At 42.5% G+C, this 16,257-nt stretch overlaps 3 protein-coding genes across 3 annotated transcripts; 2 read left to right on the forward strand and 1 right to left on the reverse strand.

The window, feature by feature from the left end:
* The first annotated feature begins 205 nt into the window (after positions 1 to 205).
* On the forward strand, positions 206 to 2,189 carry fmc1 (formation of mitochondrial complex V assembly factor 1). The gene is made up of 2 exons (XM_076751763.1): positions 206 to 372; positions 1,621 to 2,189. Exons 1-2 carry the CDS (start codon positions 244 to 246, stop codon positions 1,822 to 1,824), a joined length of 333 nt encoding a protein of 110 aa, XP_076607878.1. The 5' UTR covers positions 206 to 243; the 3' UTR covers positions 1,825 to 2,189.
* A 1,678-nt stretch (positions 2,190 to 3,867) lies between these two features.
* LOC143333627 (heme-binding protein 1-like) lies at positions 3,868 to 10,934 on the forward strand. Its single transcript, XM_076751756.1, has 4 exons — positions 3,868 to 4,299; positions 7,647 to 7,785; positions 9,182 to 9,362; positions 9,759 to 10,934. The coding sequence occupies exons 1-4, from the start codon at positions 4,222 to 4,224 to the stop codon at positions 9,934 to 9,936; spliced, it is 576 nt and encodes a 191-aa protein (XP_076607871.1). The 5' UTR covers positions 3,868 to 4,221; the 3' UTR covers positions 9,937 to 10,934.
* A 434-nt stretch (positions 10,935 to 11,368) lies between these two features.
* On the reverse strand, positions 11,369 to 16,013 carry wbp2nl (WBP2 N-terminal like). The gene is made up of 8 exons (XM_076751749.1): positions 15,889 to 16,013; positions 15,203 to 15,311; positions 14,926 to 15,064; positions 14,621 to 14,713; positions 14,153 to 14,350; positions 13,434 to 13,547; positions 12,848 to 12,924; positions 11,369 to 12,735 (listed from the first exon to the last, which is right to left on the reverse strand). The coding sequence occupies exons 1-8, from the start codon at positions 15,945 to 15,947 to the stop codon at positions 12,679 to 12,681; spliced, it is 846 nt and encodes a 281-aa protein (XP_076607864.1). The 5' UTR covers positions 15,948 to 16,013; the 3' UTR covers positions 11,369 to 12,678.
* Between the last annotated feature and the right edge of the window lie 244 nt (positions 16,014 to 16,257).

The following is a 16,257-nucleotide window of genomic DNA, read 5'->3' on the forward strand; positions in this document are numbered from 1 at the left end:
CCATTATGCTGCACATTTACACATTAATTTATTGACTGTGTGTAGATTTGAAATTACATCCACGTTACCTTAGAAATGTTGCAGGGAAATGTCTGCTGAGAAGAAGCGCCGCATGAGGTCGTGAACTTATTATTGTAACATATCGCCGCCTTGTGGTCGATATGCTGTGACTTGAACGACTGTGCGGTGTTGGATTGAGTCTGCCTGGCTTCAAGCGCTGCACATTCACAACACCGTGCAGAGATGGCGACGCTGTCATCACCCCTTCGAGTCTGCCGAGGAATACTGAAAGAATTACGTCTCATCCAGGGACCAAGTTACAAACAGTCACTGGCCTACAACTATGTTATGGACCAGTTTCGTAAGAATAAGGCGAGTTTCCCTATCAACGGTGTTTCGGCTAACGTTAGCTAAGTTAGCCAGCTAACTGCCTTTATAAACTGCATGGGGAGTGTGTGGCTAGCGTTGGCTAACCTCACTACGGTTGCTCTTAAATGATAATGTTACAATTTTGCTAGTTACGTGAAAATAATTTACGCCCTTCGGCCGTTTACAAACGTGAGGATAGAGTCAATATCCAGCATGACACTGGAGTGTGGTCATTGCCAACTTTGTATCACTTAGAAGTGACAGTTCAACGCAAGGTGACTGAAGTAAAAGGACATGCTAACATTAGCCAGCAGCTAACGAGCCTTAGCATAGCTCAGTGATGAAGTACTCTCAGTCTAATAAGGAATTAACTTCAGTATGGAAGTGTAGTGTATGCACAGCACAGTGCAACATGCTACAGAGGGCTGAGTCTGTTGTTAATGGTGTTAACATGACCTTCGTTGATTGGCCTCTGCGCATAAAAACACTATAGAAACATTTTGCTGCTGTTTTTTAAACCCACTTATCAGTGTGGCACAGGCATCCCTCAGTCATTAGTCGGCAGAGTTTCTTCAGTCAAGGACAGTCCTAATTTCAACAATATCTTTATTTTAATTAATTTGTATAACTGCGCTTACATTAAACCTGTATCTTTAAACAGTCTGTTTCTATCCATCGTGTCCATCTCAGTGCTTCTGATTCCGTTTCTCTGTTTACCCAAACACAGCAGAGCTGCTTGTTCAGATGAAGGTTTATTAAACATATAGGCTTAAAGCTTGTACTGCTTATGCTTGAGAGAACATGGCTTACCAGGGTGGTTGAATGCATGTGCAGTCACTGAAACAAAATCGCTTGGAGCAACTCCTGCTTGTCAGTGTGTATTTGTCCCAGCTTGAAAAGACCCAAAGGCATTGTAATGTATATATGAAATTCTATAGGGACTAGACCAAATGCTCACTGTCTGTACTGTAGCTGCTACAATACAGAGCAGTATCCTGTGCTATAGGCACATCTGTTGATGTTGCTGAATTCACTGTTCATTCCATGTTGTCCACCAGCTAAACCTTAAGGCTTTTTATCATAGATGTAAATTTGATTTCATTTTTCTCTGTGAGTTACTGAAGAAAGTAAAAAGGCAATACTTTCTAAAGGAACTGACCATTTGACCACCGTCAGTGTGATGACATTATGTTATGACCTGGTTTATCAATTGATCTTCACTAATCTTTTCTGTCCTTTACCCTCTCACAGGTAACAGGAGAAAGGTACTGCCGTGCCCAGCAGGAGGCACACCATGACTCTCACACATACCTGTGTTTGCTGGCATCTACCAGGAACCACCTGTTCCTGCACAACCTTTACCATGGCAAGGGAGAGCGCAGCCCAGAAGAAGTGGCTGGTCTAGTGGGGCTCAGGTTGCCCACTCAGCCAGGAGGTAAAGGCTGGGAGAAGTGAGGACTTGGAAGAACATCTGGACACTGTTCAGATATGACTTGCTTGTGGCTGTTTCATGTAAGCTCCAAAGGGATAGATATTAGTCTGGCAGACTGGACATTGTGCCATCATGGACTGCTTTGAGAAAATTTATTCCTGTTGTGTTGTTCTACCAGTGTTCAAGGGGATGAAATATGATGATGATCTGAGTGTTTGAAGCAACTGTGAAAATATATGCCATGATTAGAATATCTGTAAATATACTGTACCGAACAGCTTATCCACAATTTTCCTAATTGTTAAAAAGCAATAGCAGCAATCCAAAAGAACTGTAAGTACATTTTCACTTTGATTCATTTGTTCCATTAAAATGTTCGTCACTGTTATTTGTTTTTTTCTCCTTGTGTGTCGATCAAACTGGTAATTAAATCCATCTGTTACTGCATTTACATGCACACAAGGAGCCAGGTAAAAGTAAATGATATTGATCAACAAGAATCATTGATTATTCAACCTATGTTGCTAGTTGAATGTGAAAATAGGAAGTCACATGGTGGCTTTATGAATTCATGTCTTTACAGTCACAGCAATTTGCACAGTTTGAGGGATTCTGCACAGTGTGTCCCATTCGACTTGTCCACTGAGGCATACAGTGTCTCTCTTGCAGTTGTTGTCTACTCTCATGCTCTTCATGAGTGTATGTTGGGGTGGACAACAAGCAGGACCAAATGTATAGTCTAATGAAATATACAGCAACGTGATGAAGCTTACAGTGGACAACCTTTGCTGAGACTTTGATTCAACTGCTGATGCAGAACTTACACTTGTGCAGAGACTTTTCAGAATATAGTGGGCTTGTGCAGCTGCCTTTAACTGCCACCCCATTTAACCCCAGCTACAAAACAAATAAAGTCATTGAGATGAATAGCAATGACCAGTAGGTTATTATCAGCTATTGACTGTCACTGTTTTGTAAGTGAGGTTTCAAGGCAACATGACACAGCTCAAGAGGCCAGAATGCTGTTGCCTTTCTGCATTGGTGGTACACACTACAACATTATGTAATGGAATACGAGGAAAAGTGTCAAACATTATCACATTACATGCCAAACATGGGGAAACTGAGGAGGAGCAGTGGTTAGCAAGGAACCCCTTGACAACAGTGCCCTTGAGACTGAAACAATTGCTTAACAACACTGCCAGCTGCATCCTCAAAATCTAAATCACACGCACCATGACATAAAAAAATGGAAATAATTAAATACAGTTGCATTGAATTACATTAAGGTGTCCCAGTGATTTTGTTCTACAGTTTATGTGCCGCATGCCAGCTTGGATGGGATCCTGTCTCCTCTCTCTCTCTGTTCACAGCTCCCTCAAACAGTATACCTCAGCTTTTCTGGCCCAATGTTATCCATCCCACTTTTTTTTTTTCTTTCATGAAATAAACCCTTCCTGCTTCCTTTTACTCGCCAGTGGTGACTAACATTGCCTTCAGTGTGAATTTAAATAGACTAACCCTAAAGCAAACAACTCACAGTGACACAGGCAGGAGGACGAGCACCCATGCGCTGCCCCAGACTAATGCATGCTCAGCCGTGGAAAGAAAGTCCAATGCATACTGACAAACCAACAGCTTGTGTCAAAATTTATACTGTGCAAACAGCAGCATGTAAATGTGTTTCTTTACGCCCCACTGTTTTAAGCATCCTGGAAAAGACAGCCATGACAAACAGAATGAGGGAGAAACCCTAACAAAAGCTGAGTGGCACCGAAGGTTTCTCTATTTTGGGGGGCAGATTTGGAGGAGGTGACTCCCTGTAGACTATGAGGCTGCATCTCATATCAGGGAATTAGTTATGTAAATCTATGTATTTTTAATGTCAGTGCAACCTGGTCTCATCTGCGGGGTAATAAACCATGGAAAATTAGCCCCATGCTATAATCCTTGATGCCCCACTTTAATTGAACTAAAACGTTTAGGAGGGAAAGGTGGTGATGTCAGTGAGCGTCAAGCTGGTAAGAGGAAAAACTAAGACCAGAGGAGGAGGGCGGAGACACTCCACCCGTCAGAGTGGAGGCTGATTTGTTCATTCCTTGGTTCGGCAAAGGGGTGAGGAGTCAGCATCAGCAACTTCTGTCTCCGAAAGGGGGAAAGACGCATCTGAGGAGAACTCATCGGAACAAGGCGCGCACTCTTCGCTGGAGGAGAATTTGCGCCTTGGAGCATCTGGATAACTGCTAGAAGTTAACCTCTTGTTCACAAGGTTTTTCCAGGACTTGAGGACGACCACATAAGGGAGCCGTCAGCCGGGAGAGAAAGTTGTTTTGAAGAGAAGAAAAGGCACAAGGACGACAGGGAGGACAAATAACAAACCGAAGGAGCGGAGAGAGGAGAGGTGACCTGGCCTAAGCGAAATGTTTGGCATGATCAAGAATTCGCTCTTCGGGAACACCGAGGAGACGGAATACAAACTGCTCAGCACTGAGACGAAGGTACACACCTGCCACACACACAACTCCATCACTGTGATGTGTTTAAAACTTCTGCAAACGCCTCTCCCCGTGCCTTCTCGCAGCTATGATTACGCGCATTTATCCTGCTATATTGTAAAGGTGCACGGTTTCTCCTTCTGTTTGCAGAAATATTTTATTCAGCACTTAACACTAAGTATATTGGGGAAATTTTCTTTAAAATGGTCACTGTATTTGCTGTGTTTTTCCAGCTGTTGTCACAACCCCTGTAACCTTGAGTAACAGCTTGCCAGTTAATTGCTTGTGACCTATAAGGATGCCCGCTGAGCCGCAGTGTGGGGCAAAGGGGCAAACCAGCCGGAGGTCTTCTGCCAATCAACAAGACAGACATGAATAAAGATGGTGATGCTGACTTCTGTGTAACCTTAAAACAATAACACACTCTAGACTAAAGCCGGGGGGGTTTAAAGGTCCCCATTCATCGCTGCGCGCAAAGCTGTCGAGTTTTCTCCCATAATGACACTGTACAGTAGATGCGTGTGTGTCTACGTGCGTGAGAAAGAGAGGCACTGCGCGCATGCACGTGAAACCACAGGGGAAGAGCTAACTGACCCTGGCCTGGAAGAGGATGCAGATCACACGTGTTTGTGGTCAACCCATGAGCTCAGATATGGATTGGGTGTGCGCACTGATACACGGATCATCGCTGATGACGACAGTGAAGGAGGAGGAAGGGCATGCCCTTTCCATGTCAGCACCCCACCCCCACCCCCTTGTTATGTTTATGTATATGTTATGTTTACCCATATTTAATGTATGCACACTCTGGAAAGACTCCAGTGAACTCAGTGATGTGTATTGTTTACTGAAGCAGTGCCTAACAGTCATTTCGAGGTCCTTCTCTGGTGCCCTGTTGACACACAGCGCACTGCTGTAAATGTGCATGTATCCATGTAACATCACGGTTGACATGAGGTTTTGAAAGTGGCTTTGTGTGTTTATCTTTGAACAGCAGCTAACGTTTGACGGGGACACAAAGGACGGACTGAGACAAAGAGGACTTCCAACTGCACAACTGACCAGACAGACCCGGACTCAAATGACCCAAACTGACATATTTACACACACACACACACACACACACACACACACACACACACACACACACACACACACAGAGGAGGTCAGATCTGTCCTGACACCAAAGCTGAAACTCACAAAAGACAGTTTAAGGCAGCAGCATGTGTACAAACAACAGCGTTTTAATGCTTTCAGTCAGAAATACTGACTGAAATCTAAAAATAATGCCTTTTACTGTAGAGCTCTTTAAGAACAGGTTTGCATTTCATTGAGATTTGCAGAAAAGTCATCAATCAGTGATCAGTCATTTACATTGCAGATCTAAATGCAGCAAGATGTCCAAGGCTTGAAAAGTCAGACCTCAAGCTTCATCAAATCTCTGGACTTGACTGACTTCTTTAAACGGCAGGTATTGAAATCAGAGCTCGTCACCTGATCTGTGGAGCGCCCGCCTGACTCTGACTCTGACATCTTACACCCTTAATTAAAACTGACACAGAATACAGAGGAGCTGCCTGGCACGGAATACACACATACCTATGCACACACATTCACTGCACAGCAACAGCAACATATAGGTGGAGTTCAGTTCGAAGTTTGCTAATGAATGCAGAAGATTATTTTGGCACAACATGAAATGACAAGGCAATGTAACAGTCGCAGTGTTGATGACACCTTCGCTGTGCTCTGTTCAGGCACAGAGTAATTATCACTGTATAGGTTGGCATGAGACAGCAGCTAAACACACACATGCACACAACTGCAGACACATGATAGACACATTAATTGCACTGCTTAACTGAAGTCAGGCTTGCTTCCTTTGTATGTCACCCATACAAAATGTTAATAGCGGTCCCACCGACAAGCCATACAGAGCAGAACTCGTGTAATTGCTATGCAGGAGCCTGGGCACCTGTCACGAGTTAGAGCTTCGTGATAACATAGTGTTATCTTGTATGTGCTGAAGAATGAATGCGTCTGATTACGGGTTTTTCACTGGGCTGGGTTTTGGGTAAGATTAGGTGGTTGAAAGTTGTATCAGACAGAAATTGGAAGACATTCAAATACCCTGTGAGTGGGGAATAGGTCAAGAGTCACAAATTCATACTTAAGATAAACACAAAATCATTTGCAGGATAGTATTAGATTTAAGTTTTCCCCCAGGGAAGAGAAAATATAAGAAGTCCACGCAAGAATGAGAACACGCACTATAATTTCTTCCCTGCTTGTATCATTTTGAATAAATCACAGCATCTGCAAAATAATAAGCTGTATATTTTACAGCAGCTTCTCACAAATCGATGGCAATCAGCGTGAGGAGAACAAATGACAATGACAGTGTGAAATTAAATTCCAGTGCTTAACAACATTATACAGACACGCACACGCAGCCATACACAATTAAAATGCCACACAGTATAATCACATTAGTGGTATGAGCAGCTGTATTTGAAACCTGCTTCACAGTCTCTGCAGTGACCAGATTCCTTCAAAAGCTATTAAAGTTATTGCTCAGCAGCGTAGTCGAGTGACTGTGCTCCACATTAGCCCCACTTAATCATATTTAATGCAAAACTGTTGCATCATATTAACGCTGTGTGTCTAGGGGGTGGGGGCAAGTTGTGTGTGCGCCAATGTATTACTCGCGCTGTGGGGACGTAGATATGTTTACGCAGTCACATTGTGGAGACTCGCCATACTTGTGGGGACAAATGCAGGTCCCCATAATGTAAATCATTGAGTTTTAGGGTGAAGACTGGGGCTAAGGGTTAGGGTTAGGCAAGTAGTGGTTATGGTAAGTCTGCACGAAATGAATGTAAGTCTATGCAAGTGTCCCCAAAAGTAGAGAACACCTAACGTGTGTGTGTGTGTGTTATGTAAGACTGTGCATCTCTTGCCCATTATTCTCTGTAGGCTGACTGAACACTGCAGAGCAGAAGAAATGAAATTGAATCTGTGTAAATATGTTTCTTCTACATCTCATTATTTGGCTGCATTGGTTTCCCACATGTGTGCAGTCACACATCCACGCACACACACGCACTGAAGCCCTCCAAGTGTAAACCCTGCCAGTTCAAGGCTTTGGTCCTTTGGAGGATATTGCCAGCATCAGTGTGTGAAAGGTGAATCATATCTGAGATCAGCGGCTCCCCAGCACCCGTCCCCAGGAAGAGAGCAGCTGAGTTTGTGTGTGATTTGTGTGTGTGGGTGGGCTGTATGTGCAACAAAGCGATGTACATATTTGTGCAGCCGTGGTTGGCCCACTGATTTCCATTTCTTCCCCATAGGATGGAGTTAGCTTTGAGGTGCGGCGGTACGATGGGGCCAAATACGCCACCGTGTCCTCTGAGGGACGCAGCTTCGACCAAGTGACAGGCGAGCTGGTGAGGAAGCTGCTTATGTACATCGGTGGGAGCAATGAACAAGGTACGCTAATCTGAAAATCAAATACTCTTTTTTTTTTTTTTTAATTTGGACTCATCTTTTTTACATGAGTAATTGTGGCTCTTTATTGAGTGAGCGGCCAATCCTGCAGTTTATAAAAGAATGAAAAACTGTGACAATCTCCTCTCAGCTTTCTGTTTGTGTTCATGGAGTCACATTATAACTTTTTTATTTGATTTTTTGTAAGACGTTCTGTGGTTATTTAGGCAGGGTGTGCTTTTAAAAATCATATTCCTCATTTTGGTTTAACTAACCAGACAAATATTTTTATTTATTTATTTATTTATGTATGTGACAGAGACTGATGCAATGTATACAGGACTGTTGTTTTACGTTTTGTTCACTCTTACATTTTAAAATCAGTTGACTGTCTAGTTTGGCAGCAAGGCCATTCACACACGTAGCAATGTGTTCTATAAATGAGAGATTTACACAATTCTCAAAGCTTTTGATACTTTTTCTGAATTTCACAATGGTGCCATTATATTGGCTTCTGATCCAATATTTTCAAACTTTGTCAGTATAATGATATTTTAGGATTAGTTGCTGATTGGGTTGCCTGACCCCAGTGGTTAAACAATGAGAAAGATGCGATAGAATCAACATGTGTATATATAGCGAGGAGGCCTTTATGGGCAGACAATACCTTATAAGATAGAAACAGTTAAGAATAGTCATCATGGTCTTTGACACTCTACTAATATGTGCTTCAAATTTTAATTGAGCATCCAGGACAACACCTAGATATTTGATTAAATTGACTTTCTATATTTCCATCGGATCAATAGTTTGGAGTTAGGAAGTGACTTTGAAGCCACTGTGAGACACCCACCGTTTACCTGTTCAGTACCTCTGCAGCCTGTTGTGGATGGATGCTTTGTTCATATATAAATGATTGGATTATCAGCATACATTTGACACCATGCCTATTTACATCTGTCTGCTAGCTCACAAATGTAAGAGCAAAAAGAACAGTGGTCCCAGACTGGAACCTAGTGGTATGCCCATTGTGCAATTTTGAAGGGTTGATGTTACACCATTCATTTTGGCCCATTGTTGTCTGGATTCCAGGTGATCGAAACCAGCTGAGATATAACCTCAGCCAACTACAGGTGCAGTCTGAAAACTAAATCTCAGTGCTCAATCGCCATTGCATGTGCTGTTTATATGATTTACATGCCCTGTTTTGCAGCGTCTGGATAAAAACTGTTTCTGTTGGCATCTGCATAATGATATTATGTACTCCACATAAAATCCCACAAATCCTGACCTTTAGATGTGGGTAGTTTTCTTTAGGGAGGATAGTAGAGTTTCTCTGCTGTCTCCTCTATGTCCCCCTTGCTCCATTTTTTTTAAACTCCCTGTCTCATCTTCTAAGGCGAGGCCATGGGCACAGCAGCTCCCATCATCATCACAGTGTATCCACGGAATGACGGTGTACTGTCTCGCCGTTTGATGGTCGCCATCCGTATCCCCTCCAATTACCAGCAAAGCCCCCCCACTCCCACCGACACTGCCATCAGGATTGAAGAGCGGCCTGGCATGACTGTCTACACTCTGTAGGTGTCATTTAAAGTGTTTCGTTTAAAAATGTTGATTTATATATACATATACATGGAACAAGACATCAAGATATCTCCCATGTGTAAGAGAGTAATATGAATGTTGATTTGAGATGCTGTGTAAATTCTAAAACCCCACCTGACCCAAATGCTGGAGTAGCTATTTTGTTTTTCAAGGTCTTGGTTAATATATTCAGTCCCCTGCAGGGCTATTGTGGTAGAGCAGGTCCAAAGGCAGGTTTCCTTGACCTCACTGGTGCATGTTGTTTGAAATATCAGTGTGCATGTGTGCCCTCTGGGTCCCTGTTCCATTCCTATGAGACAGCACATCCAGTGAAAAGTCCACATAGTTCACCCAATTAAACTAACACCCTAAATATCTTTTGTTCACAGGCAGTTCGGAGGCTTTGCAGGGGAGAGCGAGTACCGAGCAGAGGCCTTGCGTCTGACGCGCACCCTGGGCGAGACGGCGCCCTTCCAGCGCAAGCAGTACTTCTGCTGTAGCTACGACCCACCGCTCAAGCCTTACGGACGCCGCAACGAGGTGTGGTTTCTACAGGAGGAGCCGTAGGAGCCGTTCGATCAGATCTGAGTCAAATCTCATGCTGAATTCTTTACTCAACCCTTCCACAATCCTGTAGCTCTAACAGTATTTGATTAGTAAGAGCATTATGGTGACTTGATAGACCTTTGAAGGACAGATTACCCGTGTTGCCTTTACCCATCTGATCATCTACTTGTCACACACACAGCAGCGACACTCAAGTGAGCTTTTCAAGCAGTTTAGAGTTCAACGTCAGCGCCGTAGCATTTTCTCACCTCGCTGTCACATTTTATTTTCGTTTCTAATTTAAACCCACCCCTTGTAGCTCTGAATGAGTAAAGGCTTCTCGACAATGAGTCCCGTGCTGTACGTGTCACACAGACTTCACCACAGACAGATCTGAAAACAGTATGTAGCACTGTGACCGAGTTTGTTCTCTGCGACAAGGGAAAACAGATTTTAAATAAATTACCTTTAGATAAATTGTTATCAAAGTAACTCAGTGAATAATATGAATCTGTATTTCATTCCTTTCAGAACGTGTTTGTCCTAAAGGGTCGATAAAGTCCCCGTAGAGCTCTCATCTCCCTGAAGAACACATAGTAGGGCTTTGCACATCTTTAATCTAGTTTACAACTTAGTGGTGGCTGCAGAGACATGTACAGAATTAACATTAGATACATGGTAGTAAAAAGCACACCTCCTTTTCCTGAGTCAGGAACTGCAAAGAAACAGGAGTTGAGCCATAAATTAGAACTAGTCTTTATGAATTAATGGGTGGACAGCTGTGAGTGGAAATCAGCTAGCTAGCTATTGGTGTCGTTATCAACTTTGTGGTTGTTTTGATCCGTTTGTGTGCAGTGAATATTTTGTGTTTTAGTGCATGACAATGCCATCTTTGTTTATTCAGTCTTAAAACTGGCTATGAGACACATCTGTACAGTGTGGTTTTCTGTGACTACAGTGAATATAACATCCAGGTTTGCTAGTGTTTCATAACACAATAAATATATCATTCAGTAAGAGTGTGGAGAATTCTTTTCTTTCTTCATTTTGTGAAATGCTGTCAGGGATAGGACCAGTCCAAACAGTTGTTCTGTATAATGGAACTATTTCCACAGCATTAATTTTATGCTGTGACAAGTAAAAAGAAATGACTTCAGTGGACCACATGACACCATGTGTGACTTAAAAAGAAGTCTGAATCCGTCAACGTGGAGCCTTTAATCTGGAGTATGATTACCAATACAGCAAATCTAAGCAAATAAATTACTGAATGAAATGACTAAACATTGTGGTAAATTGACTGCATTTATATAGATTAAATGTTTACAAAAAAAAAAAACGAATTTAATTTGACTTGGGTTTGAAATGTGAGGATTAAATAAAAATGTTAAATTTGAACTAATTCTGTGTTTCATGAAGATCAGATAAATGTCAAAAATATCAAAATGCAAAATTCAATAACTGACTCATTTATTAGATTTTAAGTGACAGAAAAAAATTCAGCAAGAGGAATAAGAACTGCAAAAGATATATTAACATACAGACATTTGATTAATTCAAGCAAACTAACCCCCCCCCCCCCCCCCCAAAAAAAAAAAAAAAAAAAAAATTTCTCTATCCACTACAACTGTGTGCAAAAAGTCCTTCAAACAGGTGTTAAATGATGCACAATGAGCGGGTTGCAGTTACACGGCTTGTTGGCGCCTCACCCCACGTTAATCAGGAATAAATGCTTTTCATTCAGACGATTCAACAACAGGCAAAACACTGATGGGCCCTTAATGTAACGCCGTAGCCCTGTAACCCCACACTAGTGTAATTCCACAAAGAGTAGAGTTCTGGTTTCAGCTTGGCTTTGCATACATGAATACAATAGAAGCTAGGAGCAGAGCACAGGGTCGTTCAGGTAACCCCAGCACGTCACCTATGACCCTGTTATGTGAGGTTGAAATATTGCACATACATAGGCTTATTATGTAAGAAAACTATCTGATCCCCCCGTTCTAACAGCGCACGGCTCCTTTTTATAACAAAAACCTCCATTACATATATTATGACTGAGAGATTCAGGTCATACAATGAATGGAATTACTTAGACTGTAATGTAATGTAACTGATGTTGTACAAGAACACGCAAATACGAAGGTCATATATGAAGGAAACTATAGCTTTTTATTTTAGTATGAGAATCAGTCCGATATCATGTTACTAAACACTATTCAACCCAGTTGTGGTGTAGTATATGGGCAACAACTCAAAACTACTGGATAGGAAACACAGCACCTTCAATGATACTGCAAAAATACTTTTAGAGCAGGAGTTGCTATTGTTAATAACTACAGGAACTGCAATCAAGAAAATGCTACAAAATGTTTTGGTAATAAATCTGTCTTAAAAATACATTCCCCAGACTACCTCCTCCTTTCGGCTCTTAACGACGTGCTATTAGACAGAACAAAATAAATGCCATCGCTGAGATTGTTTCTAATGACGAGTCTCAGAGTTGTCAATCATTTCAAATGAACTGAAGTAAAAAGGAAAACAGTATTTAAAGATGTGATTGCTTTTTAGCTATTCCAGAAGCCAAAATATTATTAATTGTTGAATTATCACTGACATCTTTGAGCCCTCTATCACTTGCATGTTCCTTTCTGTATTCTACAATCCAGTAGGTATCCACCAACATTAATCCTTGCTTTCAAATTTATTTAAGATACAGAGGAAGAGAGAGAAGATAGTGATTGAAGTGATGGTGCCTGAGCTTTAGTTGTGTTTCTTGTCAGGAGAGTTTGGATAAGGTGCATATGGTGGAGGTCGCTCCTGCATGGGAATAAAGAGGAAATAAATAAATTGTACAAGCGCCATTAAAGGAGAACTTACACGTCATTTGCACACAACTTTAACTGAGGAGAGGACAAGCAAAGCAGCTTACCATGGGCATGTAGACACTGTGTGGGTTGTTGGGATTGTAATACGCACTGCCGGCTGCTTCAGCCGCTTTGGAGTTACCTGTGCATAAAATGAGACATGACAAAGACAGCAAGATAAAGACAGACAGCAATGACCACCGAACATATTTAGGAACAGACGCTACAGCTCCTAACATTATACGGAGAACTGATGTGAGGAGCGCAGTATTAGTCATATGAAGCACAACAACTGACAGCTCCAGGAATTCTCAAGACAAAAATCCATGAGTGTGCACAGACGTCCAACTCAGGCTGTTCCGAAAATAGAGATACGGCAAAGTGGCATTTCAGCACACTGTTACCGAGCTCACCCCATGTGCAGGGTGAGACTGTTTTCACTGAAATGCACAAGGTGCTAGGAGAGAATGGGGATGGAGAGGGTAGATTGTTTATCCTCTAATTTTGATGTGTAGCGGATGAGACATCAGCACCCCTTTTTTTGGTGCCATGATTCACTTTGAGGCCGACAGATTAGATCTGACGGGTGCAGTGACACAGACATACAGAGAGGAAAAATAGAAAGAGAGAGAGAGCGAGAGAGAAACAGACCTGCAGGTGGTGGTGCTGTTGCTGTCCAGTTCTGGGGGGGTGCAGCCCAATTTTGGGGTGGCCCAGGGTAGGGAGGAGGTGGAGCCATGTAGTCAAAACCAGATGGGTACATTCCTGGAAAAAATACCGACAGAAAAAAAGAGAGATTGAGTTTCAAAGTCAAAAGAGGTTACAGTCTGTGTGAGCAATTAGTTACACAGCAAAGACAAAAAAAACAAGAGAAACAAGGGGAAAAACAAAACTCTGGCAGGGAGAGAGAAACCACAGCATTATTTGTGCCTCAAGGGTTATTTCTTATGTGCAACGAGGACATTTGACAAAAAACGTGGATGCACCAAAAACAAATGTGTGTGCGCTGCATGCACATGCAGGGAAACATAACCTGAAGGCTCAAAACTATTCTGTGCACATCTACGGGATTGTGTCTATATGGCATTTTTCTCTGTTTGTGTAATGCAAAAAAAATACCACATGTGGGGTTTGTTTCAAATGACAACAATATCTGGACAATTTCTAACAATTTGCTCTTAGACTAACAAGCGTGCAATGGGTGTGAAAACCACTGTGGACAAAGCTGGTGGAAATACTGTGTAAATACTAGCGCAGCTCAGAGCGGCCACACAGAAAAAAAAACACAACATGGAGACAAGCTCTTAGAGTCTACCCTGGCTTATTTTCCATTTCTGTCAATAAAAATGCCAAATGACTGAATTCTGTACCAGCATTGGCTGTTGGACAGGGGTAGCCCATGCCGGCAGCAGCAGGGGGCGGGCCCTGGTAGAATCCATTCTGGTGGGGAGGGGCTGGGTAAGGATAGCTGGGAGGAGCAGGTGGAGGTGGGCCGTAGCCATTCATCATTCCAGGTGAAGGATAGCCAAAAGAGGCGGCACCGTTTTGGGCCGGAGCAGCACGGGAAGCTGAAACACAGCAAGGATAAATGTTTTGCAACACATAACCTGGACTTTCCACAGGTCATGAGTGTGTTCACTCACCGGTTTCCTGCAACTGCCCATCATATATATTAACTTATATATACTGTATATATGTATATAGAAAAGTATAATACAAACAGTAACTGTACTGACGGTCTACCCCAAAAGCACCGTTTAAACTTACTCCTCTATTAAGAAGTATTCAACGAATCTTCAAAAGTGGGACACAGTGATGAAGGAAACTCGCATACAAACCATTTGTAGCCAGTTTGAAGAGATGCTGTCCCAGCTCGATGGCGCCTCCACTGGGGAATGACATCTTGAAATGGGCCTGGCCTTCCCAGCCGCCTGATGAGAAAGTCAAACACATTTAGAACAAATACACAAAAGCTACACTTGTACTTCATTATGAATGTCAACATAGATGACAGATAGGTGCAGTCCTTTAATTCTGACTAAGGTAAGCACCTAATATCTACTTCATGTTACAATATGACTATTTACTATTCCAGAGACAAAATCAAGCAAGTGTTTAGGAGTAAAAACAAAAGACCACCTACCACCAGCCTCAGCTGACACTGTCCCTTTAATGTAATTGGCTGCAAAGACCGGTTGCTCTATGCTGCAGCCTTTCATCAGATAATAGGGGAACATGGCTGAACCCAGGCAATCCTTGGTGTTACTGGACACAAACAGCAACTACACAAATAAATGAGGGCAGACACGAGAGAGACGGGAGAGTTACAACGTGACGTATGAAAATATGAACACTGCCAACTTTCCAATAAAGACAACAGCAGCAGCTATGTTGGTTTGCTTGTGTAACGTTGGCTGTACCCTGTATGGTGTGAGGTACACGGTGCCCTTCTTGGTCCCCCTCAGCAGGTCTGTCTTGCAGGCGACATCGCTGAACGACAGCTCCACGTTCTTACATTCCCTTAAAACACTGGGAAAAGAAGAAGCAGGTGAGGACAAAGAAACCCGTTACAGCCACTTTCAACACTGCACTGAAAGGATCATGAGACAGAATGTTAATATGCATGTTAGAATTGTTTCGTAACGTCTAGCTACATGTTACGACATCACTACATATGGTGACATTTGTGTTGGAAGAAAATGTCAACATTTCCAAACGAAAGCAATCGGCTACTTCCTGTTTTGATGGTCGGCTGACGTTCCAAGTTAGCCATCTTGCTTAAATCAACTGTCAAAATACGTTGAGACTATAAAGTTCGTCATTAATAACATATATATTGTATCACCCGAGTTTAAAGCAGAGAACAAAATAATTGAATTGCAACGAAATTCCCTATATAGCTAACGTTAACGCAAACGTCAACAATGGAACAGCCGTGTTAGCTAAAGCTATGCTAACGTTAGCCAGGCCAGCTAAAGGGAGGCTAGCGGTTGGATAGCAGTGCTGAACTACGCACTGGAAAGTAGAAGGTAAACAAGCCAAGAAAAGAGGCGTCAGCTAGCCAGTCAGCTAAATTAACAACATAGTCGCAATACAATTCACCCACCTTTCTCCGTTGTTTACCAAAACGCCGCCGTTTTGCGAGTGATTCCGATTCAAAGCCATGTTTGAGACACGTCTTCTGCTCCCCTGATGCTAAAGTCTGTCAGCCCGACGGGGATGCCCCAGAAACGTCACCGTCGTTACGTCACGACACCGTCTGACAACTCGTGATTTGTGGGTCGCTCGGCGTCATTAGCATACACAGCGCTGATAGCTGGCCACTCAGATCACTGTTTACAATCTGATCGAGTGTAAATAGCTGAAAGTTTTGACCTTAGCGTGTGAATTCAATGTGCTCTGTGTCCTCTGGCATCACAGTTGCACAGAAATTACTGGATTTGTCCTGGATAAAGATAAACACTCCCCGTTTGCT

The sequence above is a fragment of the Chaetodon auriga genome, chromosome 16, assembly GCF_051107435.1.
Source record: "Chaetodon auriga isolate fChaAug3 chromosome 16, fChaAug3.hap1, whole genome shotgun sequence".
Taxonomy (NCBI): domain Eukaryota; kingdom Metazoa; phylum Chordata; class Actinopteri; order Chaetodontiformes; family Chaetodontidae; genus Chaetodon; species Chaetodon auriga.

What these genes read in the sequence shown, in the direction of transcription:
- wbp2nl (XM_076751749.1), bottom strand. Translation starts at nt 15,947, where the DNA reads ATGGCTTTGAATCGGAATCACTCGCAAAACGGCGGCGTTTTGGTAAAC. An exon ending in CTTCAAACTGGCTACAAATG is followed by an intron (nt 14,351 to 14,620) that starts GTTTGTATGCGA and finishes GCTGTGTTTCAG; the next exon opens with CTTCCCGTGCTGCTCCGGCC. An exon ending in CTGTCCAACAGCCAATGCTG is followed by an intron (nt 13,548 to 14,152) that starts GTACAGAATTCA and finishes TATTTTTTCCAG; the next exon opens with GAATGTACCCATCTGGTTTT.
- LOC143333627 (XM_076751756.1), top strand. Translation starts at nt 4,222, where the DNA reads ATGTTTGGCATGATCAAGAATTCGCTCTTCGGGAACACCGAGGAGACG. An exon ending in TGCTCAGCACTGAGACGAAG is followed by an intron (nt 4,300 to 7,646) that starts GTACACACCTGC and finishes TCTTCCCCATAG; the next exon opens with GATGGAGTTAGCTTTGAGGT. An exon ending in GGCATGACTGTCTACACTCT is followed by an intron (nt 9,363 to 9,758) that starts GTAGGTGTCATT and finishes TTTTGTTCACAG; the next exon opens with GCAGTTCGGAGGCTTTGCAG.
- fmc1 (XM_076751763.1), top strand. Translation starts at nt 244, where the DNA reads ATGGCGACGCTGTCATCACCCCTTCGAGTCTGCCGAGGAATACTGAAA. An exon ending in ACCAGTTTCGTAAGAATAAG is followed by an intron (nt 373 to 1,620) that starts GCGAGTTTCCCT and finishes ACCCTCTCACAG; the next exon opens with GTAACAGGAGAAAGGTACTG.